Here is a 20,003-nt window from a genome sequence, read left to right on the forward strand (position 1 = left end):
AGCATATTCACATAATATATTCTAGTCCGAATGTACAAAAAGTAATATGTTCTTTATTATTTTGATACCTGGATGTGGGTTGTGTCAACGTCTGCCTCCTGTGCAGCCGTCAACATCTCCGTCATAAACTGCTTGTATTCGAAAAGTCTCTCTAAAGGTCTCTGCATCAGGGTGGTCAGAGGACGGGCATTGTGACGTTTCTGACAGAACTAGAGGACAGACGCTATGAGAATCATTTGAACAAACACAGGACAACCATTACATGAGCTTAGACGAGGTTAATCTTGAACGTGATGCACATACCTCAAAGAACTGTGAAGAGCTCGAGGCAAGGACCAGCTCGGAGTCCTCCTTGGCATCGCAGAAATCTACGTACTTGTAAAGAGTCGGCTCCTAAAAAGGCAAATTTTGCGTAAATTACACCATGGTAACAAAGCAAATATTTACTACTTTTCGTTTATAGACTTACCCTCGATACAAAAGGTTTGCCAATAAGCGATGGAGTGTCTTTCAGCTGCTGTAACTCTTCAAGCATGACCCTGGAAAAATACACATTATCGTTAAGTCTAATATTTCTGTAATTTCAGTATAATATTTATGTAATATTCTTGCACTTTATTTTTGTAATAATCATGTTAAAATTATAATAAGAATAATAAAAAAAATCGCAAAGTTATAGTTCTCATCTAGACAGTAAAATTACAGACGTGAGAGCTTACACTTTATGGAAGAAGTACAGATCCTCAATGTTGATAAAGATGGTCTCCTTGTTTTCAGCTATATCACGTGGGGCATTTTCCATCTCATTCATGTAACTCTGAAACGAAGCCGTTACAATATTATTAAGTGAAAAGCTAAATGGAAAAAAAATAAGACTAACCTCTACAATAGACTGAAGATCTGCTGCATAACTTTCCTCGCTCTCGATCAACATCCTCGTCAGTTCTTCCAGTCTCCGTAAAGCGAAGGTTTGAGGTGTCTCTGTCACTGGTCCGTCCACTTTGAATTCCACTGGAGCCATGCATTCCCTACTGGGCGTGATTTCAGCAGTTGTACCGACTGTTGGCTGTATTTGTTCTCGTTGTACTTCAGTGACGGTGGTCTGGCCATATGGTCTGTCGATCTTGAATTCCACTGGAGCCATGCCTTCCCTACTGGGCGTGATTTCAGCAGTTGTACCGACTGTTGGCTGTATTTGTTCTCGTTGTACTTCAGTGACGGTGGTCTGGCCATATGGTCTATCGATCTTGAATTCCACTGGAGCCATGCCTTCCCTACTAGGCGTGATTTCAGCAGTTGTACCGACTGTTGGCTGTATTTGTTCTCGTTGTACTTCAGTGACGGTGGTCTGGCCATATGGTCTGTCGATCTTGAATTCCACTGGAGCCATGCCTTCCCTACTAGGCGGGATTTCAGCAGTTGTACCAACTGTTGGTTGTATAACCTCCCGTTGTACCTGAGTGACGGTGGTCTCACCATATGGCCTGTCGATCTTGAATTCCACTGGAGCCATGCCTTCCCTACTGGGCGTGATTTCAGCAGTTGTACCGACTGTTGGCTGTATTTGTTCTCGTTGTACTTCAGTGACGGTGGTCTGGCCATATGGTCTGTCGATCTTGAAATCCACTGGAGCCATGCCTTCCCTACTAGGCGTTATTTCAGCAGTTGTACCGACTGTTGGCTGTATTTGTTCTCGTTGTACTTCAGTGACGGTGGTCTGGCCATATGGTCTATCGATCTTGAATTCCACTGGAGCCATGCCTTCCCTACTAGGCGTGATTTCAGCAGTTGTACCGACTGTTGGCTGTATAACCTCCCGTTGTACTTCAGTGACGGTGGTCTGGCCATATGGTCTGTCGATCTTGAATTCCACTGGAGCCATGCCTTCCCTACTAGGCGTGATTTCAGCAGTTGTACCGACTGTTGGTTGTATAACCTCCCGTTGTACCTCAGTGACGGTGGTCTCACCATATGGCCTGTCGATCTTGAATTCCACTGGAGCCATGCCTTCCCTACTAGGCGTGATTTCAGCAGTTGTACCGACTGTTGGCTGTATTTGTTCTCGTTGTACTTCAGTTACGGTGGTCTGGCCATATGGTCTGTCGATCTTGAATTCCACTGGAGCCATGCCTTCCCTACTAGGCGTGATTTCAGCAGTTGTACCGACTGTTGGTTGTATAACCTCTCGTTGTACTTCAGTGACGGTGGTCTGGCCATATGGTCTGTCGATCTTGAATTCCACTGGAGCCATGCCTTCCCTACTAGGCGTGATTTCAGCAGTTGTACCGACTGTTGGTTGTATAACCTCCCGTTGTACCTCAGTGACGGTGGTCTGGCCATATGGTCTATCGATCTTGAACTCAACGGGGGCCATTTGTTCACGTTTAGGTACAATCTCAGCAGTTGAGCCCACTGAGACTGGTTTCTCATATGCATCATCGGGAACAGAAAACACATGGGCCTGTCCAGCAAACTGCGGTATAACTATTTCTGTTGGCTCATGGGGTCTGAAACAGGGCGTTAAGAAAAAAAGTTTATTATTTTAAATATTTATTTGTGAAAATGATTTTTGTGGTTGTCTCTTACACTCTGGAGGCAGGCTGTAATGAATCCTCGATCCTTCGACAAATCTGCTCATTTGCCACTCTCATGTCATCGTCAGAGGTGGCAATCTCCTCTATCCTGGGCCTCTGTCCGTCCGGTCCTGTCCGCAGCTCAACACGTGATAATACATGTACCTCAAGAGGTTCACTCGGGCGATCTAACGACAAGAAGAATTTAAAACAAAAATAAGAATCATTCGTACTACTTTATGAACGTTATTTCTTATTTACCCTGATCGTAAATGATAATATTAGATGCAGCGTCGGGTTTCTGGGCAGAAAGCATCTCGACTTCTGTCCTTGTTTCTTGCTGTACACTCGTGGTCGTCTCGCGTGTAGTCGTCTTCCACGTCCTCTTACGTGTAAAAGAGGGGCTGTCAGGATCTTCCACCAAACCCGATGGACCTGTATGCACAGACATATCTGTCTCCACCTGAAAGAACAAACGATAAGTCTTCCTAGGCTTATCATAATATGTACAGGACATTCACATATCCAATTCTTACCTCTATGTCCTTGCGAGTGTATGGCCCTAGCTTGGACACACTGACATCCCGTTTGACCACCTCGACCCCCCAGGGAGCAAGTGCAGCCTCCCCCGGCTCTCGCTGTACATCCTCGTTGATATGTAGTCTAATGTCTTCCAGGCCAGCAGGTCTGTCCACAACTTTTCCGTCTTCGAACCAACCCTTAATCTCGGATTTTATAATTGGTTCAATTTTGGCCTCTGCATCTGCCCTTAGTGGCTGTCCAGGTTTAATACTGACCATGACCTACATACAATGGTCTTCCGTCAATACAGTTGTTTCACAACACATATTTCATATTATCTGCTGTTATTTAATCATAAGATGAAACGAGTCCGTTTAATATACCTGTGGTCTCTTCCCTGCGCCAGCTTCGGTAAAGGCTTCAGCATCTCCTCGCCGCTTGCGCCCGAGGACGCCGTCCAGGAAGGTGGTCAGGGTTGTGGTAATCGGTCTTGTCTCTTCTTCGATGGCTGCCTCAGGAGTATCCTCAAGCTGTGCTTCATACTCTGCGAGGCTGCTCGGAATTACTTCCTCCTGGAACAAGTCATATACAGAAACACATAGACATTTATACGGCACCTAAAATCTCTAAGAAATCGGAACAATTATTATTAGTTAGCGTATTTTTATCCTTAATAAGCAAAAATAGCAAAAGCAGTTTTCAAGGAATTAATTCATTTAAATATAGCTTTACTTGCTCATTTATTTGATATTTATGTAAAACACTTAGAGCGCTGATATATAGTGAAGCGAAGTAAAGCATGTCTATCTTTCAAATGGTGTGAATTGAGTTACCTGTTCCGGCAGCCCAAGTCGTTTTCTCTCTCGCAGCTTTTCTGCCAGTCTGTACAAATCATTGTCCATCAATTCAAACTTGGTCGAGATCTGTCGCTGCTTGCTCACAAGTTCTTTGGCTTTCTTTCTAGGCATGGCTGTCACGAGCTTGGATGAGAGTTCCCCAATCTTCTTAAGCCTTGTCTCTTGTTTTGTCAGCCCAGGTTTGATGAAGCCTTCAAGAAGGTCTAGCAAGTCAATGACTTCTTCTTCTGAGCGACATTTTTGGGCTTCTTCTTTAGTCGAGTTCAGGAAATGTTCGCTGTCACTCATCCACGTAGCAGCCTAGTGAATATAAGAAATCATTTTAGTATCAAAACAAGCTAAAGACTAGGCGCTTATTCCGATGTAACACACCCTATTAAATATGATCGGTTACCTGGCTAATGGGTTGGATAAAAAGAAACTTGGAAGAGTACATAGGTAGTCTCTAAGAGGACAAGCTATGAGGCAATCGATCCTCCAAAAACAGGAACCATACAGTTACATAAAATATGTGCACCTGTTCGTATAGTTGATAAAACTCGATGGAGGCTTCAAGCATGGTGCGATGTTCCTCCATTAGGCTCAGGAAGCGTTTCCACCTTGTTTCCATGCTTGCTATCTGTCGCTGTACAGTGGGTGCGTCTGGATGATTTGCCTTGCTTAGTCTGTCGCACTCGTTCACTAGTCGGAGGACCTCACGATCGGTAGGCTAAACAAGCAATACAAACATTGCTATTATATCCATAGCAATACAGCATCATTATCAATCACCAGAACAACCCAACGGAAGAGTGATTTAGAGTGATTCATGAGTGTCTCGATAGCGCACGAGAGTCCCAAAACGAGCGCAATACATACTAGTTTACATCATCTGACACTTTTGGAGGGGCCAAAGTACCTAGTGTCTGGAATAAGCCCCCTCTCTAATAGGACCCTCTTTCCAAAAAGCCCCCTCCTCTTCGGGAAAAAATGCACTGTCAAGGCGCGATGTTAAGTACGGTCTTGTTCTCGGCACTGTTGACTCTGTGTAACTTGGGTGGAATCCTTTAGGAGTAACTCGATACCACGGAGCAGTGATTCTGATGTACCCAAGATTGACTCATTACTACAGTGAGTCAAGTGGTCTAAATGAAACTCTTACCTTGACAGATTCTAAGAAAGCGTCAGATTCCTGAAGTAGCGTAACGGAGTCCAAAAGATTAACACCAAACTTCTGATTTAATGCGATAAGATCGCGATTGTTCTGCTCGATCAACAGATTGACCTATACAACACAAATTAGACAGTTACACATTGCGGCGCGTTGCAATCATTTGGAATAAGTATAAGATATTTGAAATACCTTGCTTATGTCTTGTTCGAACTCGCAAATCATGATGCTATCCTCTAGTTTGCTCTTGTGATAGTCCCACAAGCTCGTCCACTCCTCCTTTCGTCCATCCGTCTCCTCTAAAAAGCGCTTGATCTCATCGCGGGACACTGAGACAGCTTCTGATCCAGCCACCTTAAATACGTGCAAACAAGGCTGTGATCAAGGGTTCAGTGAGCATTTAAGGTAAAGGAGCAAGATATCATAAACAAGATCAAACTGGATAAAGACGTTGAGTCCCAGATAGCACGATCTTTTCCTTCTATTTTATACTGTTATAAAACTCTAATATACTCTTGATTAAACAAAAACTCAAATCATACTTTAAAAAAATGGGCGGATGGAAGACTTAAGTTACCAGCACAACAAATCAGATAATGTCACTTCAATAAGAAACTTCCTTGAACATCTAGGTGTTACCCACCTTAGCAAGAATATCTCTGCCGTTGTTCACAACGTATGTGTGCATCTCAGATACTGTCCTGAAGTTTGCGAGATGGTCTTGCAGCATGAGTTGAGCTCTGTGTAGGTCTGGCGCGACCTGCCCGCTACGGAACACTGCCATCATGTGGTCAACCATTTGCAGAAACTGTAAACAAAATACCAACGTCACTGAGCGATACTTCCTCCATCATTTCCTTTCGAGCTAAGAATGTGCATTGTAGGCAGTTGCATTGTCTTAGAGCTTTATAAAGGTTTTAACGTTCAGTGGTCTATTTATTAGAAAGCCATAAAAGTGTGTTACTTCACATTTAAAAATTCCATTACGTAAGTATTTTAATACTTAAAAGTATGCTCCATTTTGGAGCTGAGGAACACCAGCTTCTAGTAAACTGACATACGTTCAACAAGTCAAATCCAGGGCCGAGAAACATAAAAAAAAATACCATCCATGTCTTGACCGGGAATCGAACCCTTTTTAGCTGAGGTGAGAGGCCCCATACGCAGACGCGCTAACACACTGGGTCATCCGGGCTTCCTTACTCCTGGGAGCAAGAAGAAAAAACTATATGATACTGTATTCTGAAACCAGGGAACATGCTCACCTTGTCGACGCTAGAGAAAAATGTGGCGCACATGGCAAGCAACACCTCATAGTCTGTCATGAGCGTCTTGAAGCGTTGGTACGCTATCTTCAACTCGTCGGTTACCACGGTAATGGCAGCTCGGTAGCTCTGATCTTCATCTGCGAGCTTTTCTGCGGCGCGTAGGTGTCGCTGCACGTCCTCATCGGTTCGCTATCAGAAGATTGGATTGGATTGATGTATCACAGACAAAACAATGGGAAACAAAATAACAGAACGGGAATACAATAGAACAATTAGGTAATCCAGCCAATCCTGTGAAGCCTTAGGCCGCAATTGTTTCCCGTGTTAAACAATAATTGTCTGAAACCAACTATGCAACGTGGCGTGGAAAAGCAAAAATGGTGTTGAACAACGTATATGCTGAAAACCAAAAGCATATGAGAACTACAGCGTATCTTATGAAGTTATTTTCCGGGTCAGACGATAAATGATTAAAACCAACTATCTGCACAAAGGTCTGTCACTCCATTGGGCGAAGAGTCTCTTATCTTTAGATTAAACACTAACCTCTGCGGCTTCCCTGAACTTCTTAAGCTTCTCTTCGATGTCACGTGGGTCAGCCGGGAGAGAGTTGTAGTTCACCATCACCGGGAAAAACTGTTCGCTCTGTTCCTCGATCCAAGTGATCACCTATAACATAAGGGTAACACAACAATTGTTAATGCGGTATCTATGAGATGCCAATACCGATTTGAACAATACTTATATAACCACAACTGAGACGCATCATAGACTGGTGCAGTAAACTAAAAACATGACTGATGCAGTAAACTCTTACATATTGGCAACAATGACGATAAACTTAAACATGTCTAAAGCCTGAGATTATGGGATTGCCGGCTTGTCATGAGGCAGGCTCAGAATTTGTGAAAGAAATTGACAAAATAAGCGTAAAGGAACTTAATAACGTAGATGACCTCCTAAACGCGTAGCTCGAACTGATCCTTAATTGATAGGCCGATGCCATGAGAAAAGAGTCAGTTTCATAAATAGTTTTAAACTCTAAACGTAAACTTGAAGTTAGAAAACGAAGTAATCAGGGGCGGATCTAGGGGGTTGGGCCGTCCCCACCCCCCCCCCCCCCCCCCTATTTTCAGACATTTGGTTTAAAAGTAACAAGAAATATAAGGAAATATACGAAAGAACAATAAGTCCGGTCCCCCCTTTTTTTAAACATTTTTGCTTCGGCCCCCCATTTTTAAACTCCTGGATCCGCCCCTGTTTATTATATAGAAATGTAGATTACCTCTCTGGTGTCCCGCTCGAACTGCACGAACTCGGTGCTGAGCTGCCGGTGTCTCTTGAGCTGAACGTCTCGAATCTTCCATAGCTGATCCAGGCTGCCCAGTCTCTCCTGAAGCTCGATTAGAATTGTGTGGATTGTTCGGCCCGCGGACTCCCGATTCAGAGTGCTGTCCTTGGGTTCCTAGGGGCAAGAACAAAGCATTAAGAAGTGATTCAATCGTAAGTCATATTTGTATATAACAGCCTTGTATTCTCGCCGGCGAATGCAAACCCCTAAGCTGTGTTATGCATATCCCACCATTTGGAGAGTGGGATTATGTGCTATCACTCTAATAGTGGGCACGCAAGATTCTTAAATGAAATGTAGTGATTTTAGGTACAAAGAAGATCAGATGTTTTTTTCCTAAGCCAATGAGAGTTCAAACCTGTTGCAATTGTTCCATGATTGTATGTGCGTCTTTTTGTAGTCTGTCAGATGAGGTGATGATTGTTTCCCGGATCTGTCTCTGTCGCGTGTACACCACAGCGGAAGCATCCACGTTCTCTTTCGGCTCATCGCTTGTGAGCTGCGACTCGAGTTCGTCGAGTTTGCTCCATAACTGAAAAAGCAGCACATTAGCATCAGATAAATAAATGGAAAAAGGGTACTTAACAGTATAGAAAAACAAAAATTCTGTAATCTGTTGTTGCATTATATCATTTACTCGCAACCCGACATAAATTGGTTTGTAGATGAATGGTGAATAGTGGTATCAGCTCTAGAATACATTTGTCCAACATACCATTTGTCTTTGTTTGTGGAAGTCGTAGTAAATTTTGCCCAGGTGCAGACGGTAGTCGAGTCTACCAGTCAGAGCGGACCATGAAGCCTGGAGATCCTTTGTACGATCTACGTCTGCTTTGCTGCGGGATTTGGAGGGTTCAGAGACGCGCGCAATTTGCCCCTCCATCTCTTTCACCTCTCTGTGCAAATCTTCATGTTGTGTGATGAAGTCTTGGGCGGCGGTGATGTTGCTGCCCATTTCTGAGTTGGCGTCCATAAAGCCCTCGGCCGCGAACTTGATCCAACCGTGGATCTTCAAAATACAGCAATAAATAATTATCTTCTTGCTCAGACAATTTATCTTTTCCCTGCCTCTCTTCTATTTTAATCTTGTTTGAAGCGGAGTAAACTAGAGAAATTTAATCTAGGTAATGATTCAAGAACAACAAGGTCGAATACCCTACTTGCCCGAACAAGTCCAGAATTGTATGGCTCATACGGGTGTGCATGTGGACTGAATAGAACTGACCTACTGCTCTTAAAGATGGTAATCAAAGCAAAAAACAAAACTTTACAGCACATACTTGTTCAACTTCAGAGTCAGCTTCCGGAGAGACCTGCGTCTCTTCGACGAGCGCTTTACTTTTTGCTTGTAGCTGCTCGTACATCTTTACAACGACGGGCTGTTGCTTTGGTTCAGCTGCTAGCCGCTCAGATAAAAGGCGGCCTTCCCTTAGCTGTGACGCGGACGCTTCACTGATGGCAGATAGAAGCTCACGCTGCTCCTCTACCGTCAGGTGTTCCTCAGGGAGGAGCTGCTCGATCTCATCCAGCTTTTGGATAGCCTTAAAAACATTAGAGTGGCCCGTAAGAAGAGGAGAAATAACAAGAAATACCCTTAAGGTATGGCACGAAGACTTTACTTAAGAAAATTGCATCCCTTTATAAATAGGTGCAAATATTTTGAACATGGTTAGCAATAACACTAAGAAAACGTCATAGCTAAAAGCGCAAGCATTTTCTAGGCAACTAACCATATTACAATTATTGAAAAGGAAGTCATGTAAACAAAAATGCTAAAAAAGACACCTTTTGATCTGAAAGCCTCTAAAGACTACAACCCCTGTAACACTTACCTTATAACCGCTCTTGTAGAAGGCGAGCGTCTTGGTAAGTAGCCGTCTTCGCTCATCCAGTCTGCTCATCAGCTCGCGGGTGTCGAGCTGTAACTGGCTCACAAGAGCGACTGTCTCTTCCAGATGTTGGTAGTTGCCATGTGCAAGTTTCTCTGTCTCTCGGGCCAGGCGTTCCACCGTCTCCTCGCGATCCTATGACAATAAGTAAATTGAAATTGTGTAAAATGTGTTAGATGGATTCAAATTTCCTGATTCTTCCTCGACTTTTCACGGAAACTAGATCATTTCAACTCCCTCATTTAAACTTATTCCCATTTTGAAAGACAAATATCGAACATCAGTTTTTTTAGATTGCATTGGACCCCTGTTTATGCAAGGTCCCTTGGAAACAAGTTTATCCTATGGGGCAGGGAAGCCCTCGCCTCGAGGCGGAGGTTGTGGTATCCATATGCCTATGCAAGAGGGGATGAGTCATGATGAGCCATGAATCATCAATGAGTTCTAGCATAAAAGTTCTGAGTTCTCGCATACTAGCTATAAGCTCTGAAGCTCTGCATATTTTGTGTCTCTTTAGAATAGCTCTGAGTGTTTCTGCCTAATAGTCCTGAGTTTTTTTTTGCATAATATTTCTGAGTTTTTCTGCATAATAGCAGAAGAGTTCCTTACCCTGGCAGTTTGCTCAAATTGTGTCTGTTCATCCAGTAAAACTTGTGTTGACGCTACTGAATCGCCACAGTCTCTGTAACCTAGGTAGTCTTCGGCCTCGTATTTTATCCATTTGCTTATCTGTAAATGATGATATTTGTTGGTTAGACAAGTATTTGCGGCAAGGCTAGGATTTTCACAGAACTGCCTTGATGAAAGAGATCTTTGGATCTCTTGACGTAAAAAAAAGATACATAATAATAAAAAAGCTTCCATACATTTTCAAAATTATGGTGGCAGGATTAAAGGTGAAAACTTCCTGGAAATGCCACTGGAGGTACGAGAATCTTTATACCAAAGGATGCGAATCATAAGATTTCTCGAACAATCTTTGTACTACCTCAGTCTCATGGCTATAAAAAGCTGATGTTTTTTTTTTATTTAAAAAAAAGTATAGCAAGGAACCCGAAATCAATGAAATTAAAAAGAGTCGAAGGATGGATACGGAGAGAAATACCTTTCGTGCTTCCTCTTCTATTTTACATTTTTTGATACACTGCTCGAGTGTCTTTTTGCGAGCTTTCCACAAGTCGTCAAGGTGACGTCTGCGCAGGTGCAATGCCTCGAGTATGCGCTCGATGCTGTAACAGGCGGCCTGAAAAATAATAATGAACGAGTGAAGACTACAATCACCACTTCTGTAATCACCATTATCACTCTCATTCACATCATTGTCGTAGTCGCTACCACGACAACTATCGTTATCACCGTCAATCTACAATAAAGAAGCGCCATAAAAATGGTAAAAAATGGTAAATATTAATTATCCCGATAGTTCTCGTCATAATCAACATCGTCACTCTATTCATAATCAACATCGTCAATCATTATCATAATCGTCACTAGTCATTATCATATTATCATCACCATGATCATCTTCAGCACAAGCGACAGCTTTAGGCTTACCATAAAGCCCATTAAATTATCATTAGCATCATCATTATTATCCATTATCATCACCACCATCACTAGCGGGAGCATTAACCAAGCCGCAACCATTACTACCTCCTATCAGCATCACTATCACTATCAACCGCTATCATCATTATCATTACCACAAATCTCATATGATCACATGAACATCATTGTAATCGCGTTTAATTAACATTAATGTCATCATCATCATTATCCATCATCATCTTCATCGTGGTCGTTCTTATCACCACGCCTACATACCTTAGTCGCATGCCTGTTGTTTATGTCTGCGTGAGTGCTGGCCTGTCGTAAACGGTCCAGCAGCGCCTGTCCCTTAGCTAAAGTCTGCATCGAGACTTCCAGCACACTCTTGCGAAGCTCTTGGTGCTGCTCAAGAACTGACGGCGCTGAAGAGATGTCTTCCGCTAGAAGTGCGCGAGTGAGCTCATCTTGAGCATGGTCAAGCTGGTCGTTAAACTGAAAGAACAACCCACGGATGCAGGCTCTTATGCAATCTGTATGTATTGAATAGCCAATCTTGGGTGTTTTGGGAGGACAGATAGTGGTGGGGTAGGGGTCTAGGAAAGGAAAATGCCTGACAAGTAGAACATAAGTACGTTGGATTTGAAAACATGGTAAAGCTGGTCATTTGCCTAAACCAGTGAAAAGCCAACAATGAATCGTGATGAGAGAACGAAGCTGTAGCCGAGAGATACATTAACTTATACATATGGTACAAATCAACAAAATTCCAGGATCTTTTCTTTTCTTTACCGGGCACTAAGAATTGGGTGTGGTAGCAGGGAATGGCATGTTGATAGACACGTTGCTATTAGTAACCTTTGCCCTCAGACTTTGATGACGGATCTTTACAGAACATGAAATTATCTTCCGAACCGAAACAATCGCCAGGAGAGTCTTGCAATTCAATCCTTCCACTTTCCCGAATTTCCATAGGGGTTCATTACGATGACTCCTGGGGATCGTTTCAGGTCCGAGGATCCGTTAGGGAAAGTTTCGGTTTCTTACCATGTTTTCAAATACAGATCTCCGATGGATTAACTAACCGCCGGAAAATACTTTCAATAATGAATATCAAGAAAACGTTTAGTTCTATTGCTATTATTAGTAAAGAAGGAAAAGCGGACGTGTGGTAAAAAAGGGTAGCTATCACTTGGCAAGACCTCAAGACATACATTTCACCAGAACCTTTGCAATAGATAAAATAATGTAGATTTAAACAAACAAAAAATAGGAAAAAAAATAGGTTTCACTTTTTAGGTGCTCAGAATATTTAGTTAGATCGCAATAACTAGTGTACTGTAGTGTAAATCAAAGGAAGTTGATACACGAACTGTCGCTAATATCGGTGATATCTGACATAACAACCGCACTCCACCATGGCTTCTATACTGAGTGTGAAGCAGCTTATTGAGGGGATAGAACGACTAGCTTATTCGCGTAGGTAGTCGCTATGTTAAAAGAACATTAGGCTTTAGCTATAGCAGTATAAAATAAAACAAAGTGCACGTACAAAAACAGATAATATCATATCACATACATTGACAATTGTAATCGTCTAAAAAAATCAAATCAAACCAAACTAGATGACAATTAAGGGTTTCCTATGGTGGCTAAGTGAGCTCTTTGGTAGCTTAGCGAGCTCTTTGGGACATAGACTAGGGACGGAGAATCGCGTTTATCGCTAAAAGAACTTTAAACGAACACAGACACAAAGCGATGCATGTAAGGGAAGCTAAACGATGATAAAATGTATTGCGTAGTGAAACTCGATCGTAAATCTCCTTTGATAGACACATTTGGATATATTCCGAGACCTTTAAACTCGTAGCTACAATAGATACTCAAATAGAAAGCAAATAATCTCAAGTATTTAGACTTTAGCGTTTCGCGGCAATAATATCAATATGCCTGAATACTTGCAGTACGGCTAAACCTGGTAATTGAGGCGCAATGTAAAAAACAAGATTGAATTTAGACCTTTTTCTCAAGGGCATTCAAACATTACTCTCAGGGGTGATAATTCTTAAAGCAAGTTAAGGGCAGAATAATAAACCAATAAAACAGATTCTCTACCACTAGTATCATTCTTCCCGCAGAAAGGTCAGAATTCCCTGCTGTGCTAGTCACACAACCGGCCTGCTGTTCACCCATTCCACGATTATTCACACAAAAACATCCACAGAACCACACAAGAGCAGACATGATACATCACAGTATACTACAAAACGAGGCCCATGTTTAGATTCAGGTCGACTAAAAATGACATAACGTCCTCTTCCAAATTTAATTACAAGTTAGGCCGTAGGGATTTAAACGGCTCTTGATTTCTGATAAAGGACTTCAATCATCCATATGAAAACATGAAGCGCTGGCAGGCACGAACCAACTTAGAATAAAAACCTAAACGCAGAATTAGAGTTCAGTTCGATATTACAGGCGGAATGGATTCTTGTCATTTTTCGAGAGTCTGTTTTTTCAAAAGCAGAAAATTTAACAGTGATTTGTTAATGGAAATCAAACATCAGCGAAACAAGGTTGGAAGCGTGTGCTAAATCTGCTCTTGGCTGGCGATTACTATTAAAACAATATTAGTGAAAGATCCAATACGTGTATTATAAACATCGCGGAGGCCTCTTCAATTTAAGTCTACGGCTTATTACGGGCGAAATATATGGCTGGGCTTCCTGACCATCCAGTGGAACAGCTGTAAAAACCTAAACAGATTTCTTATTTCACCTATTCCTGCCCCATGCCTGGGGTATACCCTTTAGGAATATATAGTCAGCATAGGGATGTGTCCGATTGTCGAGCTAGCGCGCGCGACATATTCCACGCCGTTCCTATAGCGTAACACAAAGGACAGATCCGTGCGCTATTCCTATTCATTCCGCTCTTCACGATACCTGTAACGCTGCGTCGAGCCAGCTCCACAAGTAACACGCTTCCTTTAAGTGAAATGACTGGTTCGCCGAGCTCTAGGATACTGTGTACAACAGGCCAAAAGAGGGCTGCTGAAGACTTAGCTACGGCCAGTTCTCAGAAAGGTTTAGTCCGGGCAGTAAGTGATGCGAACGTAGATTGGGTTACGGGCGATCGCAAGTTGGCATGACCTTACTGCCTCGCTACTTCACATAGTCCACATTCCTGTCTGTATAACAAACTCGAGAGGTCAACCGCGCATCTTGGTGACCTAATCGAAAACCTAACGATGGATATTCCACTAAGATCTTCCCCTACAGTCAAGAGAAGCTTACCAAGGCTAGCAATGTGCCAGCAATGTGCACGAAAACACAGTAATATTTTTTTTCCTGGGCGCAGTTATTTAGAGCACGAAGACCATGAGATTAGCCGGGGACCTTTAATTACGATGGGTTACTGTAGAGTGCTATAGAATTTCGAAAACGTTGCGTTATATGACCTAAACCAATAAGTATTGATGCAACTAGAAAACAACTGTCGTAATAGCAGAGGCATTGCAATTAAAATTATCTCAATTCCAAGTCTAAAATTTCATAAGAAATATTAAAAAGAGAGATATCTCTTTTTTTGAAATAGGAGTATTCGTGCATTGCTACCAGAAATACGTCGTTCTTTTATAATGCCATACACATGTGTGCAGCAATATCTAAAAAGGACAGCTGTATGCAGCAAACAACAGTTTTAACGGGGAATTCAGAAGGAGAGAACCTTTCTTTCCCAGGTCACGGCCCTGCTGCGGTCCCGCAAGGGTGTGTAACTAATAAGCGCTATGTATAGATACGCACTGTCACAATAGAACAGCAACGGCTCTTAAAATCAAGTGACGTGCATTCCGTCTAAGATACAAGCGAGCAACACGAGCACCACGTCACGAAATTGGCTACCGCCATCCACAAAAAAACAGGGTTTTAGCGGTAAGACAGAAAAAAAATTCTGAGTTTCCGACGATTCCTCCGTTTCTATTACATCCCCATCCCAAATGACATATCGACAGCGATATGAATTATCTAAGTTTGCATAGGTGGTTCTTATCAAGTGATATTACCCTATAACAGTGCACGAGATTCTATGAAAATGCCTATTAAAACACAACGCCGGGTTTTAGATAAATAGCCTAGTAGACGCTGTGAAACAACACAAGGCAGGGTCATGAAATAAAGCCGACTAAGAGGCTGTAAAACGTCTCTGTTAGTACCGCAATGACGACGTCAAGTGATATTTTTCAAAAGCCAAACGCAGATTCTTATATTCGTTAATTATATCCAAAGCCTTATTAGGCAATAACAAAATTTAGGCTTACTCGCCTTAGGAAGTTTTATTATTATTCTAAATACTTGGGTGTGCATCTAAGGCGTATTTGGTTTAACATCTGGGCTGAGGTCTTCTGCTACCACTGAGCGGATCGAAACCAAATATCGACTATTTATGGTTTCTTATTCGATATCAAATCTGTCTTCGCGATTGGTAAATAATGCTTTCAATCGATAGCATAAAAGCTGCGGGAATATATATACACAGCGAACCATCATCGATTATCAGCTTAAATAACTCCCCGTTAAAAAATAAAATAAAAAACGTTTTTATTTGATTCGACTTTAAAGGGCCTGTGTCATGTGTTATCCGTGGACCACGGCTTACTCCAGAAATTGACTCGCGAACGAGAGGATATTTCGCGAGTCAGCGGCTACACGTTGGCTATCAAGCAATCTAGTATCTCTCTTATTCACCCGCCTGGAGATAATGAGATTATTTTATCCATTTGCTTTGTCAACAGGAATTTTGTTCTATTTTATTTTATTTTATTGGTAAAATTTTAGTGATAATTATCGGCTCTCCATTCGGGTTAAATCCAACCTATATTAATCTATTTATAAAAAAACGAAGTCCTGATAAAATGTCAATCAACTGACATTTAGCCAATCGAATCGCTTACCTGCTCAGCCCCGCGGTGAAAATCCATTGAAGTGTTGAGGAGTGTGCGCCGATCCTCCAGCTGAGACTGGAGCGCAGTCCACGCGTCCCACAGGGAGCCCGACATAGTGGAAGTTGCTACCTGGTTGCCATGAGTAGGTTGCTGTATCTGAGCGACATCAAGTATGCACTGGATCTCAGATTCTTTTTCCTGGAATGAGAATCAGCAAGGGTATCATTAATTCTTCTATTCATCATCGTTAGTAGTATTATTCGTCGTCGAATTTTCGTCGTTATCATTTCTAATCATTATTGACGTCATTGATCTTTATTATCATCAAAACAAGCTACAAGAGCGGTTGACTATATAAGGTAGTGCTCATAGCCTAAAGGGGGGGGGGGGATAAAGGGGGACTCTTCGACGATTGGTGACATGCAAAGGGGAGGGGGCTCTGAAAAAAAAATAAAACGTTTTTGGGGTTTGTTAAAAAGCACGTTAAACTTATCTTACAAGGACTCTGAAAAAAATAACATTTTAGGGGTTTGTTAAAAAGCGCCTTAAACTTATCTTACAATGGCACTGAAAAAAAACACATTTTAGGGGTTTGTTAAAAAGCACGTTAAACTTATCTTACAAGGGCTCTGCAAAAAAAACACATTTTAGGGGTTTGTTAAAAAGCGCCTTAAACTTATCTTACAATGGCACTGAAATTGTATGTTCGCTCTCCTTATCATACCTTGACCATCAAACAAACATTACATCTCACTATAATTATGGTATCACCAACATCATCATTATCAGCACTACCCCCGTTATATTGATATCTTTAATTAATATTGGTGTTATGATCCGTTTGCATATCGTGATATCATAGATATCTCTGCATTAACACTTGTACAAACTACAGAACTCTAACAAGGTATTTTTGCAAACTTATCCCGACTCCTCTGGATGACATAATCGTTATACCCTTGAAGACCAACAAAATGGTGAATAAACTCTCTTTTTTATAAGAACCTTTTTTATAAGAACCTTTTTTATAAGAACCTTTTTTATAAGAACGTCCAGCCTTAGATTTCACCAAATTTTAAGAACATGCTGAGAACATGCCGAGGCTCAGATAGCAGAAAAAAATATTTTTTACTCCTGATGCGTTCTAAATGCAGAATCAAATTGGGCTCATAGTAACAACGTTATCATTGCCATTGATCATTAGTGTAATTCTCTTCCTAATAATTCATTCCCAAAAATAAGAACGGCCCACCCTCAACTGGAAATTAGACGTTCTTATAAAAAAAGAGTGTATGAGATTAACGCATTTACATACAACATAACCCGATAAAATCATCATCGTATCATTACCATCAATAAATGGGCCTATAGAATTCACTAGAGCCATATTCAAAGCGAATGCATGGAAAGACTTCATCAGCTTAAACTCGTCAAAGATTTATTCTGTTATCAAGTGACTCGCCTCATTCTAAACATCACTGCTAAAACTCCCCCGCATTCAAGCGCAAGGGTCACAGCGGCTGCTTACTATACTACCCCGCATTCCGACCCGAGCACCCGCTTACCTCAGAGCGGGCACACTGTGGAAAACAAAACGACAAAGACTTGGTATGAGAAAACAGTTATCAGCTGTGAGTCACGCAGCTCCAGCGTGACACGAAATCACGCAATACTATCCAGCACGAAATAAAACAGAAATGAAATAATATCGAAAGAGAATGTTATACGAAAGAGTGTTGGATAGAGGGTTGGACTTCATATAGAGTTGTATAGGCTGCCATAAACATACAGCAGAATATGTTTAAGGATTAAAAACATTAAACATATGCTATGTTTGGTGGTTTTTAAGGCCGATCACTGCACTTTAAAAAAATTAAATTCCTTAACCAAATGTCAATAAACTGTTATCAAGCTTGTCAAAGACAACTCAAAAACACCATCACTCTAAAGGTCTTACTTTTTAAATTTGATGCTAAACGCGACAACCGATGCCACGTAAAAGCTTATCCTATGTACGGATAAGTACTGATATAACGTCAACAATTAATCGAATGTACTGATTAGAATGCCTCAGATAGCTGGTGGGAAAGTTATACATCTGGTGTCCCGCTGATGAAATTACACGTTCAGCTTGGAAAACGCTAGTTTGTGGATTGACCGGAAGGAAGGGTGAATAGTTTAGTCGAAGTAATCAAAGTATGTAGAGTTTAACACGCGGGACAGAATCTAAATAGCAAGTTGTTTAATTTGTGAGTAGTATGACCTGACGACCTTGGTACTTTAGCAAATCAAATTGCACATGCACAAAAATTCAGTAGATTCTACAAGCACTAAATTTGAAGCTGCGTAGAAGAAGCTGGGTCAGTTGAACAGATGATTTGCTAGACAAAACAGCAAGGAGCTGCAAGGAAGAGTGATGCTTTAATCGAATTATTCTGTAGAATTTCAAGGATCACTTATGAATTTCAGGCATGACTTCATTGTAAACAATAATCACCGCCTATACAATCTACGATCCGGCCCTGCGAATCGTTTGAAACCCCTTATCAAATTAAAGATGGCTAATTGCTCTAGCTTTGTCTCACTGCGCAGACTGCAATATCTCTAAATGCTGTTTATCAATTTAATTAACACGGTAATAATTAGTTGGCAATGAAAGAATAGCAAACAATTCGAACCGAAATAAAAATTTTGGATTCCTCAAGAAATTAAAATCTACCATCCTATTTCTTTAACAAAGAAAAGCCAGCATATTTGATGTAACAAAAACTTTCCAGACAAAAATAAAAAAGCTTAGGTAATTATATATAATATTCGCATAAATTGAAGGGGAACTTAGCAACTGATTAGAGTTTATAAAAAATCACTCAAAGTATCGAGACTATAACCTCGAATTCTAAGGTGCGATTATGAATTCTACAAACAATCGCGATATATTAAGTTTTAGTTTACATTTGGCATTACATTACACAATATTTAATGCAGTTGTACGGTTCATGTGAGTTTGGATCTCGGATGAACCCGCTAATACCGTCAGATCGGTCTGTGGCGGCTGTTAAGCACTTGACCGTAGTAACAAGTCGCTCGTTTAACACACTCTTGAAATTTCACGGCCAGCGCGGCTTTTTAACGCATTTGTGTTAGCTACTAAATGGCTTTCCCGAATCCGCAGCATTTAAATGGATTTCGCAGCAGTTAAATGGCTTTACACAGCAAGCAGCAAAGCTTACCTGCGTCCCTTTCCAAAGAAATTGTCGACGGCTTTTCTTAAAACGCAAAGTACAGAAATTCCAAGGGTACTAGAAGGGCCTGACGTGAATCTCTTTAGTGCACTTCGCCGAGGCTAATTATTATGCGTATTGAAATGCCAACTAAGCAATGATTAGTCCCAGTCATCATGAATGGCAGACAGCATTCCACTGACTTCCCACGCCCCAATGAACAAACAAGCGCGGCCGACAGTAAACACTCTCGACCAACCACCAACCTCGTTACACCAAATGATTATTTCTTTACTCTTTAAATAATGTATAGTTGCCGGAAAATGGACACGCGCGTAAACGAGAAATCAAAGACCTACGCCTGTGCCAGCGCATCGACGATCATCGACTGATATTATTTTGTACCAATATGCCGGACAAAATAGTTAGGGCTACAAAACACATGTCCTCCCCTCTTCTCCCCCTCCCCCCCCCCCCCCCAAAAAAAAAAAAAAGGAAAAATAATTTCTAAAAAAAAACTATTCCATTGACAAGTGCTCGAATTCTCGTTATTGATTCTTTGCGCATGCACAAAATTATGCTCACTCGGATATAATTTGCCGCACTGATCTGTCTACGCAGTTAATTGTACCATCAACCGGTCAGGAAGGCAAGGCGTCCTATAGGCTGTGGTGAGCACCAC

General features: G+C 41.5%; 1 protein-coding gene across 6 annotated transcripts in view; it reads right to left on the minus strand.

Moving 5' to 3' along the window:
• The window catches only part of LOC5521826 (titin), a 171,210-nt gene that overhangs the window by 141,719 nt on the left and 9,488 nt on the right, over positions 1 to 20,003 (minus strand). For all 6 annotated transcript variants that reach the window (XM_048723309.1, XM_048723312.1, XM_048723310.1 and 3 more), the window contains exons 16-42: positions 16,110 to 16,298; positions 11,435 to 11,650; positions 10,716 to 10,853; positions 10,220 to 10,339; positions 9,554 to 9,745; positions 9,002 to 9,262; positions 8,437 to 8,730; positions 8,080 to 8,253; positions 7,656 to 7,835; positions 6,917 to 7,039; positions 6,368 to 6,559; positions 5,746 to 5,910; positions 5,295 to 5,456; positions 5,094 to 5,216; positions 4,470 to 4,661; positions 3,929 to 4,252; positions 3,479 to 3,667; positions 3,110 to 3,376; positions 2,835 to 3,036; positions 2,587 to 2,761; positions 2,195 to 2,507; positions 1,549 to 2,071; positions 881 to 1,425; positions 720 to 817; positions 470 to 539; positions 304 to 393; positions 69 to 209 (exon numbers count right to left, since the gene is read on the minus strand). In XM_048723309.1, the coding sequence (XP_048579266.1) occupies positions 69 to 209; positions 304 to 393; positions 470 to 539; positions 720 to 817; positions 881 to 1,425; positions 1,549 to 2,071; positions 2,195 to 2,507; positions 2,587 to 2,761; positions 2,835 to 3,036; positions 3,110 to 3,376; positions 3,479 to 3,667; positions 3,929 to 4,252; positions 4,470 to 4,661; positions 5,094 to 5,216; positions 5,295 to 5,456; positions 5,746 to 5,910; positions 6,368 to 6,559; positions 6,917 to 7,039; positions 7,656 to 7,835; positions 8,080 to 8,253; positions 8,437 to 8,730; positions 9,002 to 9,262; positions 9,554 to 9,745; positions 10,220 to 10,339; positions 10,716 to 10,853; positions 11,435 to 11,650; positions 16,110 to 16,298 (5,658 nt within the window). The remainder of the gene's footprint in view (positions 1 to 68; positions 210 to 303; positions 394 to 469; positions 540 to 719; positions 818 to 880; positions 1,426 to 1,548; positions 2,072 to 2,194; positions 2,508 to 2,586; positions 2,762 to 2,834; positions 3,037 to 3,109; positions 3,377 to 3,478; positions 3,668 to 3,928; positions 4,253 to 4,469; positions 4,662 to 5,093; positions 5,217 to 5,294; positions 5,457 to 5,745; positions 5,911 to 6,367; positions 6,560 to 6,916; positions 7,040 to 7,655; positions 7,836 to 8,079; positions 8,254 to 8,436; positions 8,731 to 9,001; positions 9,263 to 9,553; positions 9,746 to 10,219; positions 10,340 to 10,715; positions 10,854 to 11,434; positions 11,651 to 16,109; positions 16,299 to 20,003) is intronic.

This window comes from Nematostella vectensis, chromosome 2 (genome assembly GCF_932526225.1).
Source record: "Nematostella vectensis chromosome 2, jaNemVect1.1, whole genome shotgun sequence".
NCBI lineage: Eukaryota > Metazoa > Cnidaria > Anthozoa > Actiniaria > Edwardsiidae > Nematostella > Nematostella vectensis.